Source organism: Sapajus apella, unplaced genomic scaffold (genome assembly GCF_009761245.1).
Source record: "Sapajus apella isolate SASKATOON/1434 unplaced genomic scaffold, GSC_monkey_1.0 scaffold23, whole genome shotgun sequence".
In the NCBI taxonomy this organism is placed as follows: domain Eukaryota; kingdom Metazoa; phylum Chordata; class Mammalia; order Primates; family Cebidae; genus Sapajus; species Sapajus apella.
The window spans coordinates 23,977,958-24,003,713 of NW_022436963.1; the positions used below are offsets into that span (position 1 = coordinate 23,977,958).

Genomic DNA, 25,756 nt, shown 5'->3' on the forward strand with positions numbered 1-25,756 from the left:
AGCTGACGTAGGCCGATCACCTGAGGTTAGGAGTTCAAGACCAGCCTGGTCAACATGGTAAAACCATATCTCTTCTAAAAATACAAAAATTAGCTAGGCGTCGTGGAGTGTGCCTGTAGTCCCAGATACATGGAAGGCGGAGGCAGGAGAATTGCTCAAACTGGAAGGTGGAGGTTGCAGTGAGCTGAGATTGCGCTATTGCACTCCATCCTGGATGACAGAGCAAGACTCCGTCTCAAAATAAATAAATAAATAAGGGAAGGGAAGACAGATGGGCACGTGTACGTGTAACCATATCTATTTAGCAGGTTGTACTTTGCAAGGAGGCCCCCAGTGGTCCCACCTCCTGTTATTCACAGCCTGGTATGCTTCCCTCCTACACTGTCCCAGGGTCCTTTGTGTGACTAATAGGACAGGGCGGAAGGGACAGTATGTCACTTCTGAGATTAGGTTACAAAAGGCACTTTACCTTCCATCTCGGATCAGTGGGTCTGGGGGAAGACAGCTACCATGTCAGAGTAGCCTCTGGAGAGGCCTGCATGGTGAGGCACGAAGGCCCCTTGCCAGCACTAGTGTGTGAGCTGTGAAATCCTCCAGCCCCATCAAGCTTTCAGATGATCATAGCCTTGTAATCTCATGAGAGGCCCTGAGACAGAACAACGCAGCTCCTACATTCTCAATCCTAAGAAACTATGTAAGATCATATATGTTTGTGGTTTTGTTTACTTTTATTTTTATTTTTATTTATTTATTTTTTTTGAGACGGAGTTTCGCTCTTGTTACCCAGGCTGGAGTGCAATGGCGCGATCTCGGCTCACCGCAACCTCCGCCTCCTGGGTTCAGGCAATTCTCCTGCCTCAGCCTCCTGAGTAGCTGGGATTACAGGCACGTGCCACCATGCCCAGCTAATTTTTTGTATTTTTAGTAGAGACGGGGTTTCACCATGTTGACCAGGATGGTCTCGATCTCTTGACCTCATGATCCACCCGCCTCGGCCTCCCAAAGTGCTGGGATTACAGGCTTGAGCCACCGCGCCCGGCCTACTTTTATTTTTATTATTTGAGACAAGGGGTTTCACTCTGTTGCTCACAGTGGCTCACTGCAGCCTTGAACACCTGGGCTCAAGCAATCCTCCTGCCTCAACATCCCCCAAGTAGCTGGGACTATAGCTGTGTGCCTCCACGCCTGGCTAATAATAATTATTATATATTATATTATATTATAAATATATATATATAATAATTATATATATATATGTTATGTTTGTATATAGCTGGGCATGGTGGCGCATCCTTGTAGTCCTAGCTATTGAGGAGTCTGAGGCATGAGAATTGCTTGAATCCAGGAAGCAAAGGTTGCAGTGAGCCAAGATTACGCCACTGCACTCCGGCCTGGGTGACAGAACAAGACTCTGTCTCAAAAAAAAATCAAAATAATAAAAAATATGCATATATATTTTTTGAAACAGAGTCTCACTCTGTCACCCAGGCTGGAGTGCAGTGGCATGATCCTGGCTTACGTCATCCTCCACCTCCCGGATTCAAGAAATTCTCATGCCTCAGCCTCCCAAGTAGCTGGGACTACAAGATGCACCACCACACCTGGCTAATTTTTATATTTTTAGTAGAGACAGAGTTTCGTCATGTTGGCCAGGCTGGTCTTGAACCCCTAACCTCAAGTGATCTGCCTGATGCAGCCTCCTAAAGTGCTGGGATTATAGGCATGAGTCATTGCACTCAGCACTGGCTAATATTTTATTTTTGGTAGAGATGGGGTCTCCCTATGTTGCCTAGGCTAGTTTTGAACTCCGGGCTTAAGTGATCCTCCTGCGTTAGCCTCCCAAAGTATTGGGATTATAGGCACATGCCACCATGCCCAGCCTATTTGTGGTTTTATACCACTAGGTTTTGGGGTAATTTATTTATTTATTTATTTATTTATTTTTGAGACGGAGTTTCGCTCTTGTTACCCAGGCTGGAGTGCAATGGCGTGATCTCGGCTCACTGCAACCTCCGCTTCCTGGGTTCAAGCAATTCTTCTGCCTCAGCCTCCCGAGTAGCTGGGACTACAGGTGTGCGCCACCATGCCCAGCTAATTTTTGTATTTTTAATAGAGACGGGGTTTCACCATGTTGACCAGGATGGTCTCGATCTCTTGACCTCATGATCCACCCGCCTCGGCCTCCCAAAGTGCTGGGATTACAAGCGTGAGCCACCGCACCCGGCCTGGGGTAATTTATTATAAGGCAACAGTTAATATATTACATATACATATGTATATACATATACAAACATGTATGTATGTATAAAATACAGTATTCCAAATGTAGTGCTGTGTGACATAAAAAGGATACAGCTTCTACCTGGCTTTTTTTTTTTTTTTTTGAGACAGAGTGTTGCACTGTCACCTGGGCTGGAGTGCAATGGCGCGCTCTTGGCTCACTGCAACCTCTGCCTCCCTAGTTCATGCAATTCTCCTGCTTCAGCCTCCTGAGTAGCTGGGATTGCAGGTGCACACCACCACACAGCTAATTTTTTGTATTTTTAGTAGAGATGGGGTTTCACGATGTTGGCCAGACTAGTCTCGAACTGACCTTGTGATCTGCCTGCCTCAGCCTCCCCAAATGCTAGGATTACGGGCGTGAGCCACCTTGCCCAGCCCTGCCTGGCTCTTTGTGGGGATGCCTGCCCCTGCAAAGAACTGAGGGCTCCAGCCAACAGCCATCCTTGCCATCTAGACATGTGAGTCAACACGGTTTTGGAAGATCCCAGCTGCCAGCCTTCAAGGCTTCCAGCTGAGGCTCCAAACACTGGAGTAGAGTCAACCTGCCCTCCTGTGCCTTGTCTGAATTCCTGATCCATGAAATATGTGAGCATAATAAATGATTATTTTATGACACTAAGTTTTGGGGTAATTTTTTATGAGCCACAGGAACTAGAATATTATAAATTAGGAGCTAAATTGTATGGGAAAATTATTGCAGATACTTGTGAAGTTGTGCTAGCTAGCTGTTGCGTTGTCCTGATGACTTTATCCCTTTGATGATTCATTTCCTCAGGTTTTTATTAAACCAGTGAAGCTCATCTAATGAAGGAAATTATGATAGGGTGTTAAAAACTAGGCAGAGGCTGAGCATGGTGGCTTATGGCTGTAATCCCAGCACTTCAGGAGGCCAAGGCCAGTGGATCACCTGAGGTCCAGAGTTTGAGATCAGCCTGGCCAACATGGCAAAACCCCATCTCTACTAAAAATATAAAAATTAGCTGGGCGTGGTGGTATACGCTTCTAGTCCCAGCTACTCTGGAGTCTGAGGCATGAGAATCACTGGAACCCGGGACACAGAGGTTGCAGTGAGCCAAGATTATTCCTCTGCACTCCAGCCTGGGTGACAGAGCAAGACTCTCTCTCAAAAAATAAATAAATAAAAATAATTTTTAAACAATCTAGGCAGGGCATATACTACCATCACTTTCTTATCCATGCAGCGATTATGTTACCAGTTTAGATGCATACCACCTTTCCCCTTGTAAGACATAGAACTTCTCTCAGCCTTGGTTTGTCATCTGTGTCGTGGGGCAAATGATACCCTGCTTCGTGCAGATTGCGGGGTTGAGGGCGAAGCAGATAAAGTATTTTTTTTAATCCCACAAAGATTCTTTGGAACATCTCCTATATATTAGGCACTTGTTAGGTCTAAAGAAATAGTGGCTGGGTGCGGTGGCACACACGTGTGATCCCAGCACTTTGGGAGGCTGAGGCGAGCAGATCACTAGGCCAAGAGATCGAGACCATCCTGGCTAACATGGTGAAACCCCATCTCTACTAAAAATACAAAAATTAGCCAGGCATGGTGGTGCATGCCTGTAATCCCAGCTACTCAGAAGGCTGAGGCAGAAGAATTGCTTGAACCTGGGAGACGGGCGTTGCAGTGAACTGAGATGGCACCATTGCACTCCAGCTTAGGCAACAGGACAAGACCTTAAAAAAAAAAAGAGAAAAAGAAAAAGAGAGAGAGAGAGAGGGAGAGAGGTGGGGGGGAGGGAGGGGGGAGAGAGAGAGAGAGAGAGAACAGCTGCTTTGGTTTCTGTCCAGCCACTGGCACATGCTGAAGGGGTGGGCTCTATCCCCCTTCTCTAGGGCACTGTGGGCATACCCTGGGTTTTTCAGGATCAATTCTGGGAAGCTCAGGACCACATATTTTTACCTCAGGGTGTAAACAAAACAAAATGCCAGTTACCGTTATGATTCCTCAGAAGGCTGCAGTATGGGCGAGTTCTGTATTTAATTAGATTTTTTTAAGTTGCATATGTACAGGATGTCTGGTGATATTTGCCATCTATGTGGTACTTAAGTATTTTAAAATTTCATTTATTTTCATCATCTCCCAACAGAGAAGTGGGAGATGCCAGCTGATCGGTTTCCTAGCCTCTTCCGGCAGCTCAGGATGGGGCATGTGGTTGGGGTTTGGCTAAACTGAGCTCCTGCCCAACTCAGAATCAGGAAATAGTGGGACACACAAATAAGGAGGCTACTAGTCCATTCTGGTGGTAGGGGCAGCCAGTGAGTGAATGTGTGTGTGTGTGTGTGTGTGTGTGTGTGTGTGTGTGTGTGTCTGTGTGTGTGTGTCTGTGTGTGTGTGTGTGTCTGTGTGTGTGTGTCTGTACCTGCATCTGCATGTGCGTCTGCCTGTGTTTGGGGTTGGCGAGAAGGGGGCTGCCATGGGAAGAAGTGTCATCAGGAGCCTCCAGTGCCTGGAGTCAGTAGGGCAAACTGTGGCACTTGTGGTGACAGTGGCTAGGGTTTCCTTACCAGACTGGCTTGTGGTAGGTTCTGAGTAACAGATGGACAACACACAGACGCCGCAGAGCCTGGGCCTGGTTCAAACTGGATCAGGGCATGGCCCCTGAGTCTGGTTCTCCAGCCCTCCCAGTGGTCTTCTGAGCTACCCAATATCCTTTCATTATGTTCTTTTTGGCTTAAAGAGCCTGAATTGGGCCAGGCACGATGGCTCATGCCTGTAATCCCAGCACTTTGGGAGGCTGAGGTGGGCTGAGGTCAGGAATTTGAGACCAGCCTGGCCAACATGGTGAAACCCCATATCTACTAAAAATACAAAAATTAGCTGGGTGTGGTGGCGCATGCCTGTAATCCCAGCTATTTAGGAAGCTGAGGCACAAGAATCCCTTGAACACAGGAGGTGGAGGTTGCATGAGCCAAGGTGGCACCACTATACTCCAGCTTGGATGGCAGACTGAGATTCCACCTTTTAAAAAAGACCCTGAATTGGTTTTATTGCAGGCAACCTAACATCCTGAGAGTAACACAAAGTAACTAAAAAAGGGTGAGGAGGGTTTTTTTTCTTTTTCCTTTAAAGAAAATAAAAGAGCAGCCGGGTGTGGTGGCTCATACCTGTAATCCCAGCACTTTGGGAGGTGAGGCAGGCGGATCACAAGGTTAAGAGATCAAGAGCATCCTGCCCAACATGGTGAAACTCCATCTCTACTAAAAAAAAAACCACAACAACAAAAATTAGCCGGGTGTGGTGGCATGCACCTGTAGTTCCAGCTACTCAGGAGGCTGAGGTGGAAGAATCACTTGAACCGGGAGGCAGAGGTTGCAGTGAGCCAAGATTGCACCACTGCACTCCAGCCTGGTGTCAGAATGAGACTCCATCTAAAAAAAAAAAAAAAAAAGTGCCAAAGGGCTGCTTTTGAATAGTACCACATGCTTTTAGAGGAAAGGGACCTTGCCTCTTCATTATTCATATTCATTTACTTTTTTTTTTTTTGAGGATTTAGGAAAAATAGCCCAGAGAAAGAGATAAGGTATTCTTCAGTAGTTTAAAGACATATACAACTGGAATTAGATTTCTTCCGTGTTGTTCTGCAGGACAAAATGAGAAGTGATGCGAGGGAGGTCTCAGGCAGCTGGTTCTAATTCCATGCAAGAATCCCTTTTTAAAGGTATTGGAGGTGCTGGGCGTGGTGGCTCACACCTGTAATTCCAGCACTTTGAGAGGCCAAGGTGAGCAGATCACCTGATGTTGGGAGTTTGAGACCAGCCTGGCCAACACAGTGAAACCCATCTCTATTAAAAATACAAAAATGAGCTGGGCTATGGTGGTGCACGTGTGTAGTCCCAGCTACTCAGGAGGCTGAGGCAGGAGAATTACTTGAACCTGGGAGGTGGATGTTGCAGTGAGCCAAGATTGTGCCACTGCACCCCAGCGTGGGTGACAGAGGGAGACCCTGTCTCAAAAAAAAAAAAAAAGATATTGGGTTTCTCATTACTGGAGAAGCAAGCTGAGGCTGGCCCAGCACTTTCAGGGATGTCCATGGAGGACCCGGGAAAGGGAAGGGCTGCACTACACTGCCATTGTGTGGTCCTTGTCTTACCTTCGTGGTCATTATTAGAGGTTTCCTCCTTTTAGATGCATGGCCATTTGGCACCTCCCTGACTCCTCAGAAGTTGGATGTGATTATGTGATTTGCTTTGGCCAATGAAATATGGGTGATAGTGATGAGTGTCACTTTTAACATAAAATATGTCACTTCCTGGTAGAAACTTAAGATCTAGTGTGTGTTTTGTCACACTTCCTTTTCTTGCATCTGTGTTTGCTGATGTGAGTTGAGACGGAGCCTCCATGAGTTTGGCTTCTGAGTGAGAATATTGAGCACAGTCCCTTGCCAGTCTGAAGATGTATGTAGCAGGAGCAAGAAACAAATTTTAGGAAACAAACAAACAAACAAAAAACTCTTAAACTTTTGGCGGGGTGCATAGAGATGGGTTCTCGCTAAATTGCCCAGGCTGGTCCCTAACTCCTGGCCTCAAGTGATCCTCCCACCTTGACCTCTCAAAGTGTTGGGTTTATAGATATGAGCTACCACACCTGGCCGTAAACTCTTCATAACGCTAGTTTATGCTGACTGATACAATTGAGTTTTTTTTGGTTTTTGAATTTTTTTTTTTTTTTGGAGTCAGAGCTTCACTCTGTCACCCAGGCTGGAGTGCAGTGGTGTGATCTCCACTTACTGCAACCTCTGCCCTCTGGGTTCAAGCACTTCTTGTGCCTCAGCCTCCTGAATAGCTGGGACTACAGGCGTGCACTACTACACCCAGCTAATTTTGTAGTTTTTGGTAGAGATAGTGGTTTTGCTATGTTGGCCAGGCTGGTCTCGAACTCCTGACCTCAGATGAGCCACCTCACCCAGCTGCAGTTGAGTTTTGATGGCTTGATTGTATCTCGTGTATTACTGTAAGCTAGCCAAACCCTTATGGTAGCAATGTAATTGATTTGAGTTCCTAAGAGTCTTCTGTTCTATAACATCATCTGTAGATGCTCAAAAATATAATATCTGTTATAACTTGAAAAGAATGAATGAAACTGCAAGAAAGGAGGAGTTACCTACTGAAGTAAAGGATGAGGTAGGCAGTTAGATTGACAAAGGTAGTTAAACCTTTCATAAGAGAGGATGCTAACAGTCAGAGTGGCAAGGATTTTTTTTTTTTTTTTTTTTTTGAGACAGGATCTCACATTGTCACCCAGGTTGGAGTACAGTGGTGCTATCACAGCTCACTGCAGCCTCAATCTCCCAGACTGTTAGGGGATGCTAACAGTCAGAGCCAAGGAAACCAGTGGACTATGTGAATTTCCCATTCTTTTTCCAGGGCTGATTTGGGGCTGTTGGGCAGTGGTATAATTGTACTGGTATTTGTGCCCAACATTTGTGCCAGTGTTTATTCTGACTGGCCAGTACTGTTATACTGAGAGTTTATGCCTAGTGTCAGTTCTAATGGATCTGTGCAATTATCCTGGGTAAATACTAGGTAATGCCTGGTGTGAGTTCTCATTAGTCAGTGCCCGTCATAAATCAAATATCAAATACTTTGTCACTCCTCTTCTCATTCAGAATTTTAAAGTATTTCCAATGACGTATTTTTTAAAAAATGTTTATATTCCAGCCTGGGCAACGTAGCAAAACTTTGTCTCAATAAAAAATAGAAAAATTAGCCAGGCATGATGGTGGGTACCTGTGGTCCAGCTACTTGGGAGGCTAAGGTGGGAGGACACCTGACCCCAGGGAGGTCAAGGCTACAGTGGCATGATCGTGCCACTGTACTTCAGCCTGGGTGACAGAATGAGACCCCATCTCAAAAAAGAAAAGTTTCTATGGTTGTATACACAATATATGTACATTGTAAAAACCAGAAAATTCACATATAATAAATGGAAAAAACCTCAGTGCACTAATGCTCAGGGACAACAGTTTTGGTGTATGTTTGTAATACTTCTTTCCGTTCCTTTTCTTTTCATATCACTATCAGAATTGGGATCTCTTTTATATCACTGACGCTTATGTTACCACATTTCCTCTAAAATGAGTTGACCAATGTTTCCTGGAAAACACCAGATAGTAACTATTTTAGGCTTTGCAGGCTGTATGGTCTCTATCCCAACTACTCAATGTGCTATTTCGTGTAGAGGCAGCCATAAACAGTATATAAACAAATGGGTGTGGTTGTGTTCTGGTAAAATTTTATTTATAGGCACTGAGATTTGAATTTCATATAATTGTCACAAAATATTATTCTTGTTTTGATTTTTTAAAACTATTTAAGAATGCCAAACCATTCTTGGCTTGTGTGCTCTTTGTGGCAGGCTAGATTTGGCTCCGGTACTACCATAATGTGCTGACCCCAATTCTGTGACGTGTCACTAATGACTACATTGCATTCTGTTATACAGATAGACCCTGGAGCTTGCTTAACCATTCTCTTCTTTAGGTTGTTTCCAATTTTTCACTGCTACAAAGAACACTAAAACAAACAACCTTGAAATAAACAAGTGTCCACTTTTGAAACTTTTCATTAGGAATAATTCTTAGAATTGTTGTAGCAATGGGAAGGGTTTAACTCAAAAAAATTAAAAAGGGCCGGGCGCTGTTGCCCATGCCTGTAATCCTAGTACTTTGGGAGGCCAAGGAAGGCGGGCAGACCGCCTGAGCTCAGGAGTTTGAGACCAGCCTGGGAAACATGGTGAAACCCTGTCTCTGCTAAAAATACAACAAATTAGCTGGGCGTAATAGTGTGCACCTATAATCCCAGCTACTTGAGAGGCTGAGGCATGAGAATTGCTTGAACCTGGGAGGCAGAGAGTGCAGCGAGCTGAGATCATGCCATTGCACTCCAGCTTGGGCAACAGAGCGAGACTCTGTCTCAAAAAAAAAAAAAAGAAGATACACAGCTGGCAAACAAGCATATGAAAAGATTTTCAATGTTATATGTGATTAGAGCATTGTAACTTAAGATAACAATGAGATACCACTACATACCTATTTGGATGGCTAAAATTTTAGAACCCTGACAACACCAGACACTGGTGAGGATGTGGAGCAACAGGAACTCTCATTCATTGCTGATGAGAATGCCAAATCATGCAGTGACTTTGGAAGATGGTTTGGCAGTTTCTTAGAAAGCTGAATATAGGCTTACCATACAACGCCGTAGTATTTACCCAAATGAGTTGAAAACTTACATCCACATAAAAACCTGTACACAGATGTTTATAGCAGCTATATTCACAATTTCACAAAACTGGAAGCAACCGAGATATCCGTCAGTAGGTGAATGGATAAACTGTGATACATTCATACCATAGAATACAGTATTATTAAATGATTTTAAAAATGAGCTCTCGAGCCACAAAAAGACATGTAGGAGACCTAAATGCATACTGCTAAATGAAAGAAGCCAGTCTGAAAAGGGAAGGTACTGTGTGATTCTAACTATATCACATTCAGGAAAAGGTAACATGAAAAGATTATAAAAAGATAAAAAATTGCTAAGAGTTCAGGTGAGAGAGGGTAGGAATGTTGAATAGTGGGAGCAGAGAGGATTTTTAGGGTAGTGACACTATTCTGTATGATACTGCAATGATAGATACATGATGTGCATTTGCCAACATCCATAGAAAGAGTATACAACAGAAAGAATTAACACTAATGTAAATGTGGACTTTGGTTAGTAATAATATATTGATATTGACTTATCAATTGTAAGAAATATACCACATGAATGCAAGATGTTAATAATGGGGAAACTGTAGGGTAGGGGAAAGAGAGATGGTGTCTGGAAAATCTCTTTTCTGCTCAATTTTTCTTTGTTTTCATTGTTCTTGTTTTTATTTATTTATTTATTTATTTGAGAGGGAATCTTTGTTGCCCAGGCTGGAGTGCAGTGGCACGATCTTGACTCACTGCAACCTCCACCTTCCGAGATGATGTGATTCTTCTGCCTCAGCCTCCCAAGTAGCTGGGACTACAGGTGTGCACCACCATGTCTGGCTAATTTTTGTATTTTTAGTAGAGACAGGGTTTCACCATGTTGGTCAGGGTGATCTTGAACTCCTGACCTCAAGTGATCCACCCACCTTGGCGTCTCAAAGTGCTGGGATTACAGGCGTGAGCCACCACTCCCGGCCTTATTTTTATTTTTATTTTTATTTTTAAGAGGCAGGGTCTTGCTATGTTGCTGTGGCTGGTCTAAAATTCCTGGGCATAAGCAGTCCTCCTGCCTTAGCCTCCCAAAGTGTTAGGATTACAGGCTTGAGCCACCAACACCTGGCTGACTTTTCTGTAAACATTAAACTGCTCTAAAATCTAAAAGTGTATTTTTAAAATTTTGTTATAAAATTAATATATGCCAAGAAAATAATATATACTCACTGTAAAAATTCTAAAGAATTTGGAAATGTAGCCTGAGGAAATGAAACCCCCACCACCAGCTGTAGAGGTGCCCACTTTTAATATGTGGTGCATATTCATCTAGATTTTTCTCTACATATAAAATATACATGCATATATGTGGGTTTTTTTGTTTTTATTTTTTGAGTCGAGTCTCACTCTGTCCCCCAGACTAGAGTGCAGCGGCGCTATCTCAGCTCACTGCAACCACCACATCCGCCTCCTGGTTCAAGTGATTCTCCTGCCTCAGCCTCCTGAGTAGCTGGGATTATAGGCGCCTGCCACCATGCCCAGCTGACTTTTGCATTTTTAGTAGAGATGGGGTTTCGCCATGTCGGCCAGGCTGGTCTTGAACTCCTGACCTCAAGTGATCCAACCGCCTGGGCCTCCCAAAGTGCTAAGATTACAGATGTGAGCCCCCATGCCTGGCTTCATGCATATATTTTTTGCTGTAAGACGTAGTGAAGAAATTTTTTTAAAAAAGAACCATATTATAATTTTTTTTGCACTTTGTTTTACCCAAAACCCAACTACATGTTATAACCATTTTCCATGTCAGTACATATCTACATAAGAGAATACAATGCAGTCATTAGTGACAATGCTATAGAACTGAGGTCAGCAAACTATGGGAGCCAAATCCAGCCTACCACAAATAACACAAAGGACATCTACTTTATTCTAACTGTACATAATTCTATTTTTATTTTTTAATTGAATTATTATGATTATTATTTGAGACACAGTCTTCCTCTGTCACTCAGCCTGGAGTGCAGTGGTGCAATCTTGGCTCACTGCAACTTCCACCTCCCTGGTTCAGGCAATTCTCATGTCTCAGCCTCCCGAGTAGCTGGGACTACAGGCATGTGCCACCACACCTGCCTAATTTTTGTATTTTTTAGTAGAGATGGGGTTTTACTGTGTTGGCAAGTCTGGTCTCGAACTTCTGGCCTGAAGAGATCCACCCGCATCAGCTTCCCAAAGTGCTGGGATTATAGGGATGAGCCACCATGCCTGGTCCCTCTAACTGTACATTATTCTATTAGATAGTTCTGTTATAATTAATTGTCCCAATTCCTTATCATTGGACATTTTGATTGTTCCCAAGTTTACTGGGCTTTTTTTCTCCTTCCAAGCTGCTAAGTTCTCAGGTATTGTTATTACAAACTAGGTTGTGGTGAAAATCCTCGTACGTCTGTCTTTTGGGGTGCATTTTTACCAGTTTCCAGGTTGCCCTTTTGGAAGTTTGTTCAAATCTATACTTCCCTCTGCAGTTTCTCAACACTGTTGCCAACTGTGAAAGTTATTTTTTTAAATCCTAGCAATTTTAATAGAAGAAAATGCTCTTTCATTTAGTGAACATTCATAGTGGTGATGAAGTTAGACTTTCTGTGTAAGTAAGTTGCCTGAATAATTTCCATTTGGCCCTCCAGAAACTTTCCAGGTGTTTTCCATATTTCCTGGGGCCTAATCACCCTTCCCTTGGCTGTCCATGTTTTTCAGCTACGACAGTGGCCTGACTCATATACAAAGAAGTTTGAGCACAGAATCTACTCCATCACATTTTCTGTTGGAAACCCTCACGAGTGGAAGAAATTGTTCAAACCCTGTGCTGCCCAGAGACTCTTTCTTCCGGTAGGAACACCTGTTTTTAATAAGATGTAGCTTGCTCTTGGAAATAAGGTGAAATTAGCTGAGATGTGTGTAGAAACATTTAACTTAACAGCTGAAAATGTATGTCTCTTGGATTCTGGAGCTGATGCTGTAAGTCTGCAGCATGTAGACAGGATCCCTGTGTTCTGGAGGTTGTCGTAATCAAAGACTGACGGACTGTGAGCATTCAAATCCTGTCTTGGATCGTTAGTCTTTGTGACTATGGCTCCACCATTTACTGGTTCCGTGAACCTCATTAAATCCCCCGACTTTACTAACTTCAGTTTTATCCATAGCCTTGGCACATAGCTGGCCCTCAATAAATATTAGCTTTGATTACTGTTATTTTTCTTATAACAGTCTTTATAAGAGGTTGAGGCTGCAGTGAGCCATGATCGTACCACCGCACTCCAGCTGACATGACAGAGTGAGACCCTGTCTCAAAAATGTAAATAAATAAATAAAATAAGTAAGTTATTTCTATTACTCTTATTTCTCTTACTAGTTATAGCCATGCTAGGGTATCATTCCAAAAAGGCCCAGAATTTTGGTTTAGTCTTTTAGCTTAATGAATTTTTAAATTGCGTGGTTTTTTTTTTTTTTTTTTCCTTTTTTAAAATCTTGAGGCCAGGCAAGGTGGCTCACACCTGTAATGCCAGTATTTTGGGAGGCCAAGGCAGGCGGATCACTTGAGCACAGGTGTTTGAGACCACCCTGGGCAACATGGCAAAATCCCATTTCTACAAAAAAATACAAAAATTAGGTGGGGTGCGGTGGCTCATGCCTGTAATCCCAGCATTCTGGGAGGCTGAGGCAGTGGATCATCTGAAGTAAAGAATTTGAGACCAGCCTAGCCAACATGGTGAAACCCCATCTCTACTAAAAATACAAAAATTAGCCAGGCATGATTGTGCGTGCCTATAATTCCAGCTACTCGGGAAGCTGAGGCAGGAGAATCGCTTGAACCCAGGATGCGGAGTTTGCAGTGAGCTGAGATCATGCCACTGTACTTCAGCCTGGGCAACAAGAGCAAAACTCCATCTCGAAAAAAAAAAAATGTAGCTGGGCATGGTGGCTCATGCCTGTAGTCCCAGCTACTTGAGAGGCTGAGGTGGGGGGATCATCTGAGCCCAAGAGGTTGAGGCTGCAGTGAGCCATGATCGTACCACCACACTCCAGCCTATGTGACAGAGTGAGACCCTGTTTCAAAAAAGTAAATAAATAATTAAAAATTTAAAAACCAAATAATAATAAAAATAAAACCTTAAATAGAAAAAAGATATATCGAAAGTGAGAATAATATTGCACAGGGATGGCAACTTTGAGTTGTCAATTGCTGCCTTAATTTTTGTGAGGGATTCATGCCTTCAGTAGACATTTGTTGAGTGCCCGTTAGGGTGCTCGGCCCTGGCTCAGCGATGGTGACATGGTAATAAGACAGCCAAGGTAATAAGGGCCTTGAGCAAGTAATTAGAAGTATGACCGGTACTGAGAGGAGACAGTCTCATGGATATATATAACATGGGGTTTCACCCTGGTCTGAGAGAGATTATAGAAGGTTCTCTTGAGGCAGGGCAGTGGCATATATTTTCTGTAGAGATGGGGTCTTGCTATATTGCTCAGGCTGATTTTGAACTGCGCTTAAGTGATCCTCTCCCTTTGGTGTCCCAAATTAGTAGGAATACAGGCATGAGCCACCATGCCTGCCCAACAGCGGCATTCATGTAGAGACGTGAATAAAGGAGAAGTAAGGGTTACTCGGTGACAAGGTCCTGGGAGGTCATGAGAGAAAAGAGGGTTCCAGGCAGATGGATCAGTAGATACAAAGGCCCTAAGGTGGGAAGGGCCATGTTTAAGAAAGTAAAAGAAGGTCACAGTAACCAAAAAATAAAAAGAGGAGAGTAAAGCAATCAGCATAGATTGGAGCTTATAGAGCAAGCTCTATAAGCCATCTAGAAGTATCTGGCCTTTGTCTTTTTTTTTTTTTTTTTTTTTTTTTTTTTTAAAGAAACAAGGTCACTCTCTGTTGCCCATGCTGGAGTGCAGTGGTGCACTCCCAGTTTGGGGCTCAGGTGATCCTCCCACCTGAACCTCACAAGTAGCTGGGACTACACGTATGAGCCACCATACCTAGCTAATTTTTTTTATTTTTCGTAGAGATGATGTCTTGCTATGTTCCCAGCCTGGTCACATACTCCTGGGCTCAAGCTGGCCTCCCATCTTGACCTCCCACAATGCTGGAATTACAGACGTGAGCCATACCACCCAACCGCGTCTTTTTCTTAAGGGCAGCGGGAAGCCATTGGATGACTTTTTTACATGCAAGTGGCATGTTCTGACTTGTGTTTTAAAGAAGACACTGGTTTATGGCAGCATGGACAGGGTTGGTGAGGCCATTTCACCAACTTGGCTTGGGCTTTGGTGGTTGCCTTAGAGATAGATAATGGACCTGCCTGAGACAGAATTTACCAGCCTTCATGATTGGCTCGTTGTAGGAGTTGAAGGGGGAGTGACATGAAAAGGATTTTACCAGGTTTGTTTTTTTTTTTTACCTGAACAACTGCTAAGGTTGATCCATTTGGAATTGCCAATATTCAACCATTAATGACCTACAAAAAGGTAATTTCTTATAACTCAACCTAAGAAATAAATGGCAGGATCATTTAGGGATGGAAAAGATAAGGAAAAGCAGTTTTGGTAAAGGGGCCAAATGAGTTTAATTTGGGTCAGTTTTTGATTTTGAGGTGCCTGAGGATATTCAAGCAGAAGGAATCTTCACATCTATTGGTCTGGAAACCCTAACTGGGGAGTAGCATTTCCTACACAGAGAACTGAGAGCAGAAAAAACCCTGGATGAATTGTTGGCAGTGACCAGCTGCCCAAGCTCACTTGCTCATTACATCATCTATTTTTCACATGTCAGAGACCTTTATACCTATGCTGAGACAGGATTAATCACATAAAAACTGGGGTAGGAAAAGACTCCCTCCAATTGACATGAAAATCTCTACGTTGGTGATGTAAAAACTAATTACTATTTGAAGTGAGAGAAAATGTTAGGTTTCTGTTTCTTTCTTGTCTCCATTTTTTGCAAAACATAAGTGTTAGAAAACTAAAGGTTATGTTGGGAAATTGTCTTCCCATTCTATCCAAACTATTAGCAACCCAAAGGAACTACATTTGAATTTTTGTTGACCTTGAATTGTGACTTTATTACCATTATTAAGAAAACAAATTCACCACCTAATGGCTTTAATTCTTTCCCAGCTAAGTAAGTGCTTGGTTTCAAATAACAAAGGGGTGCTGGCATTCCTTATCTACTTCTGATAATGGAAACTAGCCCTCTTTAAAAATAATAGAGAGATTGTGGTTAACAGGACATTTGCCTTTTCCCAGTTGTATATCATAGCAGCAGATTATGAACATGGCATTTTTGTGTATCGGTGAGATGTATTGATCTTGAGGGTAATTTGAAATAAAGTCTAGGTCGTGTATTCCTTGGAATTCATCTGTATGAAATCATATCAGCTGTGCTGCCTCAAAAGCACAGAGGAAATGGAGATCCTAAAGTCCACACATTCTAGCAGGTAGGCAGTTGACTGAGGACCAGGGTCCCACCCATTTTCCGAGAGGCTGTCATCTACCCAAAACTGCAGAAGAGACCCTTTCTCAACTAAGATTTTACTGTCTGAATAATATCAGAGCGTAAGTCTTTGCAACTCAAGCCTATTAGAGTCTTAAGTACAATTAGTTTGATTCAGATCCCACCAATTCTAAATTTATGAACTCCTAGAAATCAGTGGACATGTACTCCTCTACTTCTGTGAATGATGGTCCTATGGAGCGGGACCATTATTAATGCAAACTAAACTGCAGATGGTTTGATTAAGCGTTCTAAAATGCATATATCTTTCAGGTAATTCAGAAGCTGAAGATATTTAAAACAATATGCCAATTACAAATAAATCAAATTTGTTCATTAAAATTGATCCTGGAATACTCTTCTCTTTTTTCTTAGTAAAGGCCAGAAAGCCTTTACATCAGTAAGAGTAATTGAGTTGTATGAATTCACATCACCTTTCCCCCAATTATTTGGAAGTAGTGAGATTTTGTAATTGATCTGTACATTTTGCTACACGCTGTGCCTGTTTAATTATGAAGACTTCTCTCCTCCATAACTGTGGTCCTATGGGAATCCTAGAGATATTAAAACATGACAGAGATCACTGGAGTGCAGAACCAGTGGATTGCAGAATCACTGGATTGCAGAGGCATTATCAGTAAGTGGTACCCAATATGGTAATTTGACATAGGGTAAGGTTCTATTCATACCTTACCCAGGGAGAAATGTTTTTGTTTTTACCAAGTTTTAATAAGCTCCAAGGTTATAATAATGTCTGATGTCTTTTTTGCTCCAAACATTCACCATAGATATCCATATTTAAGGAAGGAGTTAGAAAGGGTCTCAATCTGTTGCCCAGGCTAGAGTGCAGTGGTGCAAACATGGATGACTGCAGCATCGACCTCCCAGGCTCAAGTGATCCTCCCACCTTAGCGTCCTGAGTAGCTGAGATTACAGGTACACATCACCATGCCCAGCTAATTTTTAAAATTTTTGTAGAGACATGAGTCTCACCATGTTGCCCAGGCTGGTCTTGAACTACGGAGCTCAAGTGATCCTCCTTCCTTGGCCTCCTAAAGTGTTGGGGTTACAGGTGTGAGCCACCGCGCCTGGCCAAATTAGTTATAGCTACAGCCAAGCACAATGGCTCAAACCTGTAATCCCAGCATTTTGGGAGGCCAAGGTGGGCAGATCACAAGGTCAGGAGCTTAAGACAAGCCTGGCCAACATGGTGAAACCTCATCTCTACTAAAAATACAAAAATTAGCCAGGCATGGTGGTGGGTACCTGTAATCCCAGCTACTCGGGAGGCTGACACAGGAGAATTGCTTGAACCCGGGAGGCAAAGATTTCCATGAGCCAAGATTGCGCCATTGCACTCCAGCCTAGGCGACAGGCTTCCTCTCAAAAAAAAAAAAAAAAAAAAAAAGGACTGGTGGGATTGCAGGTGTGAGCCACCGTACGTGGCCAAATTAGTTATAGCTTTAACCTGTAAATGTATTATGAAAGTTTTCTGACTCCCTGTTTCCAAGAAACTTGTCCCACTCTTTAATATTTCAAACGAGTATCATGCCAAATAAAGACAAATCTTAGATTACCTAGCTTTTAGATATTATATTGAAAACAACAACATATAATCTCTTTTTCACTTATGGCTTGTTAAAGAGGCCTGTAACAGGTCCCAATGTTTTGAAATCTGTACGCTTACTAGTGATACCTTCATGAGTTAGCTGTAGCCTAATGGAAGAGGGAGGCTTATCATACTTTTTAGAATTTTTTATAATTAAGGTCAGACCTCTATATTATTATTAAAATTACATCTTAGTATTTGCAATTAACATTGAGATATCCTTGGAACAAACCCTTTGGATATTAACAAATATTGACAGACATATAGAAATATATTAAAAATCCTTATTAAGGGGAACATCAATTAGAATCACCATAAATGATGTTTATACATTTCATCAAGCACCAAGAGGCCATAAATTATTTGGATGAGATTAGCTACCAAAATGATTACATAAAATGACCCAAGACACCAATTTTGTTGAATAAGCTTTCCACAGTACTTATCATTTACTCATACACCATTAAAAGTTTGACATTCAGGATATTAGCTACAACTCTTGGTTATGTGTAAGAGAAACTCAGCTCCAACTAGCAAAGAAGGAAATTAATTTATTGGCTTATCCAGCTGCAAAGTCCAGACAGCAGGGCTGATTCTAAGTGCAGCTAGATCCGGAGGCTCACATAATGTCGTCAGGACTCTGTGTCTCTCCCTTTCAGTCACTTGCAAGTCTACTCCACAAGCATAACGATTGCTTGAAGCAGCTTGAAATCTAAATTCTAGCAGCTTAGCAACTACAGCAGAAAAAGAGCATGGCAAGGTAGCAACTTCCAAAATGGTGGCATGAGGAGCCCTGTGGAATTGTTCCGAGTGAAACAAGCATAACTTGTGAAAATTATTATTATTATTATTATTTTTTTTTGAGATGGAGTTTCGCTCTTGTTACCCAGGCTGGAGTGCAATGGCGCGATCTCGGCTCACCGCAACCTCCGCCTCCCGGGTTCAGGCAATTCTCCTGTCTCAGCCTCCCCAGTCGCCGGGATTACAGGCACGCGCCACCATGCCCAGCTAATGTTTTGTATTTTTAGTAGAGACGGGGTTTCACCATGTTGACCAGGATGGTCTCGATCTCTTGACCTCGTGATCCACCCGCCTCGGCCTCCCAAAGTGCTGGGATTACAGGCTTGAGCCACAGCGCCTGGCCGAAAATTATTTTTAAAGTAACTATCTAAATACTTTGGAAATTGTTCTAAGGACCTAGGCAAATGAAATAATGTTTATTCAAGAAAATCTACTACAACTTGGTAATAAGAGTGAGAATCTGTGACATTTGAACCGCAGCCTCCCTCCTTCCCCTTTCCAGTTCAGTGTGATAAAAATTCACCTTCAGGTAGTTCATTGAAGAACACAGGGATTCCCCTCTCTCCAGCTCCCAGTTGAGGAATATGATATCTCCTTGGGAGGTGCAAGCCATCAGCATTTCTCATTGCTGCTAGCTAGCTATGTGTTGCAGAGCCTAAATTCCATGCAGGTGTGGCCTAGAGGCCAGGGTGTTGCTTAATTAAGAGGAGGCTTGCAGCTTCATGAGAACAGCAAGCTAAACCATAGGCCAGTTAATTTACAAGGGAGAGCCAGAGGAAAATGAAGGTTAAAAAATGCCCTCTTGATGTTATAGCAGATATCACAGATTGGCCTAAAAAATTCAGATGGACCTGAATTTAATCGGATCAGACTGCGGGGACAGATTTGTGCTCCACTGAGGAAACAACTTCAAGAAAATCATGAAAAAAAAAATTTAAATGCTCTATTAGAAAATATTCACTTAATGTAAAATAAAGCAGAAAATAAAGAGTAGAGGAACAACAAAGATATGAGACATTTAGAAAACATAAAGTAAAATGGCAGATATAAATTCCACTATATAAATAATAGCATTGAATGTGAATGGATTCAACAATCAAATAAAAAAAAAAAAAAAAAAGCAGAGTTGCAGGCCAGGTGTGGTGACTTAACGCCTGTAATCCTAGCACTTTGGGAGGCAGAGGCAGGTGGATCACCTGAGGTCAGTAGTTTGAGACCAGCCTGGCCAACATGGTGAAACCTCATCTCTACTAAAAATGCAAAATTAGCCAGGTGTGGTGGTGCACACCTGTATTTCCAGCTACTCGGGAGGCTGAGGCAGAAGAATCGCTTGAACCCAGGAAGCAGAGATTGCAGTGAGCCAAGATTATGCCATTGCACTCCAGCCTGGACAAAAAGGGTGAAACTCCATCTCAAATTTTAAAAAAAAGGCAAAGTTGCAGTTATAGTTAATAAAGAATACAGTCCAACTGTGTGCTGTCTATAGGAGTTGGCTCATGCCTGTAGTTCTAGCTGAGGTGGGCAGATGACTTGAGCTCAGGCGTTCAAGACCAGCCTAGCCAACATGGTGACACCTGATCTCTCCTAAAAATACAAAAATTAGCTGGGCGGGTGGCATGCACCTATAGTCCCAGCTACTCAAGAGACTGAGGTAGGAGAATTGTCTGAGCCTGGGAGGCGGAGATTGCAGTGAGCCAAGATCACGTCACTGCACTCCAGCCTGGGTAACAGGAGTAAAACTCTGTCTCAAAAAAAAAAGAAAAGAAAAAGAAAAGGAAAAAAAAAAAGCACTATATTATGCAGTCAGCAGCTACAAGAAAGCTGGAGTGGTTATGCTAATATCAGAAAAAATAGAATCTTATGAGAGGTAAGCAGGTATTTTACAATGATAGAAGCATCCATTTATCAAGAAAGTATAAAAATACAAACATATATGCATCTAAGGACAAAGTTACAAAATACATGAAGCAAAAACTGACAGAATTGGAGGGAAAAATAAGCAATTCATCAACAGTAGTAGGAGTTGTAAGTGCCCGTTTTCTTCTTTTCCTTCCTTCCTTCCTTCCTTCCTTCCTTCCTTCCTTCCTTCCTTCCTTCCTTCCCTTTCTCTCTTTCTCTCTTTTTCTTCCTTCCTTCCTTCTCTCTGTTTCTTTCTTTTTCTTTTCTTTTCTTCTCTTTTATTTCTCACAGGGTTTCATTCTGTCTCCCAGGCTGGAGTACACTGGCATGATCATAGCTCACTGCAGCCTTGACCTCCCAGGCTCAGGTAATCCTCCTATCTCAGCCTCTCAAGTAGCTGGGACGATAGGTGTGCATCAACAAGCCCAGCTAATTTTCATATTTTTTCATAATTTTCATATGAGATGGAGTTTCATCCTGTTGCCTGGGCTGGTCTCAAAGTCCTGGGCTCACGTGATCCACCTACCTCAGCTTCCCAAAGCGCTGAGATTACAGGCATGAGCCACTGCACCCAGCCACCTTACTTTCAATAACAGATTGAACACCTAGGCTGAACGTCAACAAGGAAATAAAAGAACGACACTGTAAACCAACTGATTCAACAGACTTCTTTAGAACGCTCCACCCAACACTAGTAGAACACACCTTCTTCTGAGTGCACTTGAAACTTTCTCCAGGATGGACCACAGGTTGTACCATAAAAGAAGCTGTAATAAACTTAAAAGGATTGAAGTTATACAAAGTATGTGACCACAGTGGAATGGAATTAGAAGTCAATAACAGAAAGAAATTTGGGAAGTACACAAAAATGTAGAAATTAAGTAACATTCTCTAAATAGCCAATGGCTTTAAGAAGAAACTACAAGGGACGTTACAATGAAAATGAAGATAAAATATGCCAATGTTTATGGGAGACACCTAACACAGGGTTTAGAGGGGAATTTATAAATTTCAGCAGCACAAATGAGGAAAGATCTCAAGTCAGTAGCCTAACCTTCCACTTTGCAGCACCTGAGAAGAACAAACTAAATCCAAGCCAGCAGAAGGATGGAAATAATAAAGGTTCAACTGAAAATTAATGATTCAAAGAAGAGAAAAAAGAATAGAGAAGTAACACCAAAACCAAAAATTGGTACTTTGGAAAGATCAACAAAATTGACAAACCTTTAGGTAGACTGAGCTAGAAAACAAGGGAAGACTCAAACTACTAAAATCAGGAAGGGAAGAGGGAACATGACTACCAATATTACCAAATAAAAGGATCATAAAGCAAAACTGTGAATAACTGTGTGTCAATACATTAGGTAACTTAGATGAAATGGACAAATTTGAATTCTGTGTATTGTCTTTTAATTTTTTTTTTTTTTGAGACAGAGTTTTCTGAAGTGCAATGCCACGATCTTGGCTCACAGCAACCTCTGCCTTCTGGGTTCAAGCAATTCTCCTGCCTTAACCTTCCTAGTAGCTGGGATTACAGGCACCCACCACCACACCCAGCTAATTTTTTTGCGTATTTTTAGTAGAGATGAGGTTTCACCATGTTGGCTAGGCTGGTCTCGAACTCCTGACCTCAGTTGATCCACCTGCCTCAGCCTCCCAAAGTGCTGGGATTACAGGTGTGAGCCACCGCACCCAGCCCACTTTAATACTGTCATCGGCAACACAAAAGTATTTAATTGTGTTTAATTAGAAGTTACCTATTTCCATTTTTGCTGTGCTTTTGGTGTCATACCTAAGAAACCATTGTCTAATCCAAAGTCATCTGCTTGTTTCTGAACCAATCATTATGTCCAGGAAGACAGGATACTCTGATTGGCTTGACTTGAGTCACATTATCTTTCATGGGCAACAGGGGCCAACAGCATCTAAGCCACATGGATTGGGTTTTACCGCAAGAGAGTGGCTCTTGTCAGCAGATAGAGGAAGATATGAAGGGGAGGGCAAACAATAAACATCTTTTTGACTGAACAATGAATAGTTTAATAACATTTCTTCTCAGGCCTTCAGAGAGATCCAGTTACTTTGTTAAGGTGAGGAGTATGAGATAAGATACGAAGTGTGGCCTTTAGAAAATTTAATGCCGCAGTATTAGGAAGCATTTAATGGAGACTAATTAATTTGTGATGTTAACATATAGAGACAGTATGGTAAGTTGTTAAGAACACAGACTCTAAGCAGCCCAGATATGTTTAAATCTTGTTTCTACCACTTACCACTTTGTAACCAGAAGAAATAATTTCAACTTTCCTTGCCTCTAGTTACTCATCTGTAAAAAGGCAATAATAATATTGCCTAGCTCATAGAGTTGTGAAATTTTAAATTAGTTAATCCATTTAACAGCCTTGGAAACAATGCCTGGCACATAGTGTTAGATGCTGTTTTTATTATTATACTTATTTTTTAGGACTGATATGTGGCATGAAACTACTGGAATAGTTAATTCTCTTTCCAAAAAGGACCGTATCTTGGTTAATAGCAACATCACTCTTTTTTTGGCCCAGTTGGCCAAGCCATAACTAACCAAGAACAATTGTAAACTATAAACGTGCCCCAGCAGATAGCACTCCCATTATAGCATCAGTCACTTTGTTTGGGAATTGTCTTTTTGACTCCAGAATAATCAGCATCGTAGTATTAGATGCTAATAGTTGCAGTAGTTGCTAATAGATGCAGTAGTTCTAGAACTGAAGAGTCATTATATTTTTTATGAAGCCTAGTATAAGAATCATAATAATGTACGTTGATTACTTACTGTAACATAGTTCTTTGGTTGAAAGTGATCATATATAATGTTGGCTGTAGTAAGTACAAATATTAAAAAAAAGAAAAATAAATGAAAGTGATCATAATTGATTCAGGCTGAGTTAATCAGGAGAGCATGTGATTGAAAGGATGTTGAGCTTGGGCTCAGTGGCTCATCCCTATAATCCCAACACTTTAGAAGGCCAAGATGGGAAGATGACTTGAGCCCAGGAGTTCAAGACCAGCCTGAGCAGCAAAGTGACACCCTGTCTCTGACACCAGGTGTGGTGGCACAGGTCTGTGGTCCCAGCAACTCAGGAGGCTGAACTTGGAGGATCACTTGAGCCCCAGGAGGTCTAGGCTGCAGTTGAGCTGTGATGGCCCCACTGCACTCCAACTTGAGCAACAGAGTGAGACTCTGTGTCAAAAAAAATAATATTAATAATAACAATAAAGAAAGGAAAGGATGTTGGGAGCTTTCAGAATGAAAGAGGAGCTTAGTCAGTTGGGCTTGTGCTTGATTAAAGATGGCAAGGAAATTATTTGAATTTGTATTTATTCTTTCCTAAAACTACATAAAAATTGATAACTTTAATTTATTTTTTTGAGACAGGGTCTTGCTCCGTCACCCAGGCTGGGGTGTAGTGGTACGATCATGGCTTAGTGAACCCTCAACCTCCTGGGTTCAAGTGATCCTTCCAGCTCAGCCTCCCAAGCAGCTGGGACTACAGGTGTGTACCACCATACACAGCTAATTTTTGTATTTTTTGTAGAGATGGGGTCTTGCTCTATTGCCCTGGCTGGTCTCAAACTCTTGGACTCAAGCAGTCTGCCTGCCTCAGTCTTCCAAAGTGCCAGGATAATAGGCATGAGCCACTGTGCCTAGCAGATAATTAATTTTTTAAAAGAACATAAATCTATTCCCGGACAAGAATAGTGTTTACCAACCTTAACTTGAGACAGCTAAATCTTTAACCAACAGTGGGAAAAATGCAGAGGTAAATGATATGTATGGCAAAAAAACAACAGAAACAAAAAAACCAAAAGCCAATGAATTAGTGGCATCAACTACATCTAGAGATGGCAATGAAGATGAATCTAAAATCAGGAGGTGTAGTTACTTTTCTGTTTGAAAAGCAGTTAAGGCTTCAGACTACCTGTTTCATACTGTTTAACTTGGAATTTTAGCCTCCCTTGGGAAAAATATTGGAAGTTTAGTTTCTGAAGAAAGTAAAACAGAGGGTCTCTGGACTAGGAGAATCTAGGTACAGTTAAGTATAGCAGGTTGAAAATATGAGATTCAATAAAATACTTAAACATGAATGTTAAGACTCCAGGCCTATTTCTACCATGTAGACCCCAGCACCTTGCAAAGAAAATTATGCCTTCCAGACAGAGATTTGGAAGCATATCTGTGGAGATTTAAGGACATTGACATGAGAGATTTCCCATTAGGGTGGCCCACCAGAGCTTCCTCCAGTGATGCGCATAGCTGACAGGCTTACTCCACCTACGTCCAAGCAGCTGGAATATGAATAGAGAGCTAGAGATTGCTAGACCTTTGAGGAAGCCCTCTAATAGGAAAGACAGGGTCCAAAACAAACAAAAAGAACTTATCAACCTAGAGAAAATCATATTTGGAGGATGAATAAAACTTCTAAAGAAATTATTATTAGAATCTTAGAGAAATAAAATAAGACATAATATGTATGAAAGAAGCCTGAGGTTCTATTTCAAAAATGAAACATTTAGAGGATTTTAAATACCTGTTGTACATTCAAAGTACAGCAGAAAGAAATAGAACTCAATAAAAGAATTGGGGGGGAAAATTGAGGAACTCTTTCTGAAAGTACAGCAAAAAACAAAACTAAATAGAAGGACAATAGCAATAAAATGATCAGAAGCTGGTCCCACATCTGAACAATACTAGCTCTGGAAAGAAAAATCAGAGAACACACAGGATAGGAAATCAACAGTGAAATTAATTCAAGAAAATTTCCCAGAACAAGCAGACATAAATTCCCAGATTGAGAGAATCCTTCAGAAGACATCACATATGATAGAAAAAAACCATACAGCATTAGGCAGATTGACTAAACTGTCAGAACAATAGGTGAAAAAGAAGATAATATTAACTATCAGAAAGGGAAGAAAAAGTCACATTCCCCAAACTAGAAATCAGAAGGACTTCAAACTCTTCAACAGTACTGGACAAAATGCCAAAATATTGGAGAAATACCTTTAAAATTCACAGACAACATTATTATCAATCTAGAATTCTATACCCAACCAAACTACAAATTAAGTGTCTAGGTAGCAAGACATTTTCAGATGTGCACCGTTTCAAAATACTTACCTCCTGTAAGTCTTCTGTACTTCCTCCTGTGAGTCTAATGTATGGTACTGAAATGGAGTACATTAAGAAAAATGAAGATGTGAGATCCTAGAAGCAGGGAATACCATTCAAAGGGGGCGTGAAAGGAGAATCGGAGGAAGGGAGATGATAGCTGTACAGCATCCTGGTTGGAGAAAATCAGGAAGCCATGGAAGAAGCTTTAATAAACATATAGAAAACCGGCCAGTGCAGTGGCTCATGCCTGTAATCGC

The 25,756-nt window shown here is 41.8% G+C and overlaps 1 protein-coding gene across 1 annotated transcript in view; it reads left to right on the forward strand.

Annotated features, from left to right (window-relative positions):
• The window catches only part of GXYLT2 (glucoside xylosyltransferase 2), an 86,528-nt gene that overhangs the window by 24,516 nt on the left and 36,256 nt on the right, over window positions 1-25,756 (forward strand). The window contains exon 3 of the mRNA XM_032290483.1: window positions 12,246-12,377. Within this exon, the coding sequence (XP_032146374.1) occupies window positions 12,246-12,377 (132 nt within the window). The remainder of the gene's footprint in view (window positions 1-12,245; window positions 12,378-25,756) is intronic.